Below are 7,272 nucleotides of genomic sequence, written 5' to 3'. Positions count from 1 at the left end.
TTAGTAGGAATAGCATGTAGGTACCTAGTAGGTATATTGGCATGCAATTCAGTATTATCAATTGTTTATTAATCTGAATTCAACATTAGGTTATCTGTTATATTATTATAAGGTACTCTTAAATCTACCAAATCATATAACACTGTTCATTAAGACTCCTAATCTAACGATCAAAATAAGTCGGTGACTAAAAGCATAGAATCGTTCAGAAGTAGGCATGAGATTAGGGTGCTGAGAATTCGTTTTATTCAAATGTAACCCTTTTACGAGATCAAGTCAGCGGTGGGTCGGGCCCAATGCGATAATTAAAACCTCCGCGAGTGACATTTATGCTGATGCGACGACCCAGCCTTAATGATTGTGGGGCGGGCTCTTTGACCAAATCTACGGGACCCCTTAATTAACATTTTCCATCCGCGATGCCGAGGCACCGAGCTTAATATCGTGCCTTAAATTTCAAAAGACAGCGGCTCAATTTATATCTTCTTATTAAACCACGACGGGGAATTTTGGCAGCGAAATTAAACTCTGTATCGTGTTTCAGGACTTTATTAAGACATAAAATAATATTATAAGGTTAGAAATATGTGAAAATATTTAAGTATTCAGTTTTTCCTTAAAGATTATAACAACGAAGCCATGCTATTAAGTATTAATACACAGGAATAAAAATGAGTTGGTTTGGTTACCTACGCAAAAAGTGGCGCAGATTGACTGTTTGAATGAGCCAAATTAATTTATTAATCTGACATTTCTTCTCTGTAACTTTTTACTACTACGATGAAGTAAAATGTAACTGAAAACAAATTAAATATGACAAATATATGCTGTATTTCTTCCATTTCATTTTCAAAAGTAAATAATTAATGTAATAATGCAACTTACTTAAAAAGCTCACAACGTGCATTAATAGATTGGTGTGCATTTGGCAGCGGCTATCTAAATGTACTGCCACTATGCACATCACAAAAAATGCTATGCTTGCTAAAAGAAAAAATGTCATTGCGTATAAAAATAGAGTTGCTGTTATTCTTTTATCCTGAAAAATATAAAATTGGATAAAATTTGCTCTACCTATGCAGATCTTTTAAGATTTTGCTTATTTTTTACGTATAACTTACGCTTAGAACTTACGATAAATATTCCAATAAGAAAAATAATACTAGTGACAAAAACAAGTATTTCAGAAACACCAAGCAAATAACCAAATATTTTTGTCAATAACGGTATTATTTCATTACTTTCACCGCAAACAGGACTCAAAATTGGGACTGCTGAATAGCCTGCGCAAAGCTGAAATAAGAATATATTAATAAACATATCTACATTAATGGAAATGCAGTTCTTTTACAAAATAAAATAATTACCTACCTATCTTATCATGTAAAGCTATCAGCATTCGCTAACAGTTCAAGAGATTTCAGATTATTTATCAGGAAACATTAATTGGTAGAGAAAACTTCTATAAATAATAATTGCTACTGTATATATTCATTCAAAGTCATATTTATAATTTTATTATGTATCTTTTATTTATAGAAACAGATTGAATAACTTACGATTCCATGCAAAGCAATCAGTATTGAACCAATTTTTAAACTTAAACAGAAACAACATTGATTCGTTGAAGGTAAGGGTTCGAAAATCGCCATTATTGCGAGTTATAATATTAATTATCCAAATACTATCTCATAAAAATGTATTTCAAAATATTCTCTGTATATTTCCAATTCTATATAAAATTCTATTATATTGACAGTATTTTGACTGTTGGATATTATCTATTGACAGAAGGAAAGTAAAAACTCAAAGGCTAGTAATTAATAAATCATTTGATATCATTTTCTTCCTTAGGAGAAGAATAAATAATAGCAAGAAAATATAGAAAAACATTAAAAGAAAAACCCATTGTACCTACTTTAATAAGGAAGCATATTCATAAATAATTTATAGCATTAATAATAAAAAGTAGAAGTTTGTTAAGTAAAAGTAAAAGTTTGAAAACTGGCAAGAGATGGCGCAGGATAGAGTCAAATGGAGGCTCTTATTGTCGGAGGCCAAGACTCACTTTGGGTCCCTGCGCCACTCTAGTAAGTAAGTAAGTAAGTAAAAGTTTTTTGTACACATAACCTTTCTTTTTGTCTTATTACCTACATAATAAAGATTGGTAAAGTTGCATCTTAAATAAAAGGAGGTGCATATTTAAATGAATGAATATGATAAAAGTATGAGAGCTTTGTAGATAATAAGATTATACAAGTGGATTCTGAAGTAGCACTAATAAAATACACATGTCTGTTGCTGTGTGGTCTCCTAATTGCTGAGACTTTTAACATCACAATATAAAGTATAATTTTCTTAAAACATGACGCTTGGCGTTTTTTGTTATTCTCACGGATTAATAATAGGATTTAAATTGTATCACAAATGAAAATAAAACCGGCCAAGTGCGAGTCGGGCTCGCGCACAAAGGGTTCCGTAGCAGCAAATATAATAAATTACAGTTAAATCAACCTATCTCAAAAACTATAAGAGATACTTTGATCAAACCAAAAATCGTTGAAAGAGTTAATTAGCATGCATCACCTCTATTTTTTTTAGAATTTTATACCCCGTAGTTATAAAAATAGAGGGGGGGGGACATACTTTTTACGACTTTGAGAGCTGATATCTCAAAAACCGTTCACTTTAAGAAAAATGTTTTTTAGAAAACTTTATATCATTTTAAAAGACCTTTCCATTGATACCCCACACGGGTATGTACATCGAAAAAAAAAATTTCATCCCTCAGTTACATGTATGGGGGGCCCCACCCCCAATTCTTTTTTTTACTATTTAGTGTCATATTTTTGTAGCGGTTCATACAACACATATTCCCATCAAATTTCATCACTGTAGTACTTATAGTTTCCGAGTAAATCGGCTGTGACAGACGGACAGACGGACAGACGGACAGACGGACATGACGAAACTATAAGGGTTCCGTTTTTGCCATTTTGGCTACGGAACCCTAAAAAAAGGACCAAAACTTTATTTTCAAATATTTATTTCTCTCTTAATTGAATGATACTTTAAAATTATCGCCTACATTTCGGCGCTATAAGAGTTGATGATGATAACAAAATAACACCACACTGTAAGAAAAAATCAATTAAAAGTATTTTCAACTTTATTTTGTAGTCTTAAGAAGGCATAATTTAGAAAAATACTTACTGATAAAATATAGTACAAGATGAAATATTTGTGAAGAAAACCATGGGCATTCAGTATTCTGTTCTTGGATTAACATTAAAATTGAATATGGTATGGATATCACGGATGTTAATATTGCACTTAATATTAGAATATCCGCAGTTAGAGGTTCATCCTGGAAATCATTGAATGTCTTTATTGAAAGGGAACATTTTAGATACTTTTCAGTAGATCATAGATTGAGATATCAGATATAGATAACTTTAAATGGAATTAATAACTTAACAAAAATGCGATTAAATGTAGAGTCTAGCAGGAAAACTTATTGATATCATACCAAAAAAATACCAAGCAAAAATGCAAAACAGCTCGTTATAAGTATCAATTCAAAAACAAACAGAATCCATCTGAATGTAGTTACTGATATATTTATTGGACTTGATACAGTGTAGAGTTCTTCACAAAATGGTTTACAGAGCACTCCTGCTGTATGCATGCTTGTAAACTAGAAGAAAACCTCAATTAATAGATGTTTCATAAACATAATCATCAAGAAAATCTGTATTTATGCATACAATGTACCTACCATGCCTATTATGGTAATTAGAACACATGAACACTTTAAATTTCTTGTACAATAACTGAATCTATCGACTACCGGTAACCATTTAGAAAAATATCCCATTAATTATTAAAATACCGTGACTTTCTCTGATTCATGATTCAAAATACCTATTATAAATGTACAGATATAATTATTACCAGATTATAACGAATAGTAAGCTGAAATTGACAATTTCAATATGACTTATAGCACAGTATAAATATTACATATTTCTTCTTGATTTCTTCTGTGCTTATCGAGAAAGATGGGAGCAAAATTTTGTCAACATTTAACAAAAAAAATATAAGTACTACGAAGGTAGTATGAATTTTAACAATTACAAACAGCCATCTTAAAACAAACATAAATTATATCAAAAATAATTATTATACCTACCTATGATTTGCATTGATACAGAAAGAACGCATCGGATTGATCGGAGAAGTCTTGTTTCTTCTAATTGCTTTTCCTACATAGATACTTTTTTATTTAATGTTACTAAAATGTGTTACGATATGAGAGAAAAATTTATTACACGATTAAAACATTTATTACATTCATACAAAATAAACGATTACAAATCTAGAACTGAATAGACTTATTACAAATCTGCGCACCACTGTTGTTCCTTCAAGCGTTTTACTTATCATGTGTATAATAGCTTTCCTTCCACTTTCCTTCATGATGCTTTCTGTCTGTAGGAATACACTACTATTAAAAAGTAGGACCACACTGAAAAACAACAAAAACATTAATAAAAATATACACATACCTACCTAGGTATTGAAGGTAGTTTTTTATACAGAGACAGTAGATAGTTACGAATCCGTTCTCTAGCAGTTAATCTTGGTGGACGAGGGTTAGAATAAGTATGCATTACTACTAAAAAATGGAGCCAGAATGCCCACGCTGTAAATCATAATAAGTAATTATGATAAATAGATGGGTATTACTTTAAATAATTTATAATTTTGATACCTACCTACATTTTATTAAAATATTATGGGAATGGGTTTGGTATGGAATTGGTACTTCAATATTAAGTTATAACACTGCAATCAGTACCTACTTTCTATGATTTAATTAAGATATATCTCATAGAAACGTACTCATTAAATCAACTAGCGCGAATACGAACTCAAAAACTGGAAAAGAACCTCCCATATAAACGCAAGCTGACACATAGAGCATTCCATAGATAAAAGACATTATTATTGAAATGAGTCCGGACGATATAAAATATCTTGCTGCAATTTGACCATTTCCCTGGAACATAAAGATACATAAACATTACGATAGAAAATCTAACTTGCGAAGGAATCTTATAAATGAGTATTGCTTTGGTCGATAAGGTAGGTACCTAATAATAAATTGATACACCTTATACTTATACACCTGATAAACAATAAACATTGGGCATAATTTAAGGAATTCTTAAATATTTATCAGTCATTTTTATCTTTTTAAGTTTATCATATTGCAAGTCTTATGAACTTACAGTAGCCATCTTTATTAGCAAATTGATGCTCAGCAATAGAAATATAAAGTCCGCGATCAGGACAATCCATCCGACGCATCGCACAGTCTTTACAAACTCCGAATGTTTCATATCATCTTTATTTTCTGTTTCTTCATCAGCTCGCAGTACTTTTGTTGAGTTTTTGATTAAACAGGATGGACCGAGTCCAGCATTGGCGCCAAATCCAAAACTAAGCTGGAAAATTGTAATGAATTTGTACAATATTAACGGATATAGGTATCTACTTACATATTTTTTATAGCAGATACAATAATTGTCATTTTTTGAAATACTAGATGATTTAGGTACCTATACATTTTTAATAAATGGCATTGCACTGTAAGCTTGAACAATAACGCCGCGCCGGTGCGTGGTGTAGACAGAAAATAACGTACTCTGTCTACGGCCGAAGCTTACAGAATTTCTATTTCTTTTTTCGCTATTGAAATTCGACAGATTTTTCGTAGAAGCATAGTAAGTAGCATAGCTAAATATTTGACATAAAATGTAGCGTGATACAGGATACTCACTACATTGCTAAGGTTGATATCAACCACGTCTGGTCTTGAAGAGCTTGCTGACACGAAACAGGACACTCGGATCACGTACGCGTGACGAACCACCGCCCATGACACTAGCGGACTTGTCACCTGAAATATGTGCATAATAATTTATATATGTATTACAATGGGACACGAATTATTTATACACCTTAATACTTATTTAAATTCAAACAGAAGTATAATAATTGTTGTAGCTTCGTATTTAGGTAACTATCATTACAAAAAACAACCGCAATGGGCTTTTATTTGAAAAATGAAAAAGCTCCGAGGTTGATGACTTGAGGTTTATTTTTGGTTATATAGGTCTAATATTACATTTAGTTTAGAATAAAAGTAATTATACCTAAAACGTGCGTTTAATTATTTATACCTAAAGTATATATAGATAAAATGTAAACTGATGTATATGAGAAATATAGAAAGGTACTAACAATTCCTAGCACTGCAATGATCGCTGCAGCAGTTTTTATATCATTCACACATCCACAACAATTGTTTACTTCGGGAATTTTAAAATTACTTATTAGCCCACCAGGCATTTTATTTATATGGATTTGTACAAATTTCTATACAAAAGATTAATGTTCATTGATTGAACAATATTGTTGTGAAAAGTTGTCTTTATGACAGAATTTCGACAGCATCATAAATGTACAGATTTCATGACTTCATTGATATCTATCAATTTGCAGATATTAAAAGAAACAAAGCAGATATAAAACTTATCTATAACGTATTTATATCAAATGCATGGATCAAATGTAATTACATCGATGTATTACACCAATGAAAGTGTTATATACCTATAATCTTTAATAGGTGTAAATAAATAGATACTAATTTCGCGCGGAATCTAAATAACGTGGCTTACTCAAAGCCCCGAAAACCGGGGATTTCAACGTTATTGCTTTGGAGGATGTTAGCGGGGTTCGGTGGAGGAGTGGGGGGTGAGGCCCTCTTAACAAGATTACATTGAAGATAAAATGGTTCACATAATAGCGCCTGAGTAAGCCCAACCCACGAAGCTGCCTCTAAAACAAAATTAAAATTAAAGGAAATTCATAAACTTCCTGAAATATTATTTAATGCATCATTCTCTCTCTTGGCTGCTACATTAGGATATAAAACAGTAATATCCTAAAATGGAGCTATTGCCGGTGTTGCGCTAAATTTCAACTGCTTCATGTTAATAGTAATAATAAATTTAGATTTTATTTTTAGAGTATTTAACCAATACCACCAATAAAATAAAAAGTAAAACGCCAACATGAACAAATTAAGCCATTGTTTACGATAATACCCAAACATATAATACCTACCCTTTATGTGTAGCGATTAATGAAAGGGTAGGTTTGTTTCCCACCCTCACTACAGATATCTCGATACTTTAGTAA

The 7,272-nt window shown here is 31.4% G+C and overlaps 1 protein-coding gene across 1 annotated transcript; it reads right to left on the bottom strand.

Annotated features, from left to right (window-relative positions):
• Window positions 1-4,475: 4,475 nt before the first annotated feature.
• Window positions 4,476-6,417, bottom strand: LOC149488411 (uncharacterized). Its single transcript, XM_089695229.1, has 5 exons — window positions 6,310-6,417; window positions 5,846-5,965; window positions 5,295-5,510; window positions 4,906-5,062; window positions 4,476-4,528 (listed from the first exon to the last, which is right to left on the bottom strand). The coding sequence occupies exons 1-5, from the start codon at window positions 6,415-6,417 to the stop codon at window positions 4,476-4,478; spliced, it is 654 nt and encodes a 217-aa protein (XP_089551355.1).
• Window positions 6,418-7,272: the final 855 nt, after the last annotated feature.

The sequence above is a fragment of the Colias philodice genome, chromosome 5 (genome assembly GCF_061535455.1).
Source record: "Colias philodice isolate Cphi_HAF_F1 chromosome 5, ilColPhil1 Martin Lab GWU primary, whole genome shotgun sequence".
NCBI classification, from domain to species: Eukaryota; Metazoa; Arthropoda; class Insecta; order Lepidoptera; family Pieridae; genus Colias; species Colias philodice.
Note: the sequence above shows the minus strand (reverse complement) of the source record. Positions and strands in the feature narration are given on the sequence as shown.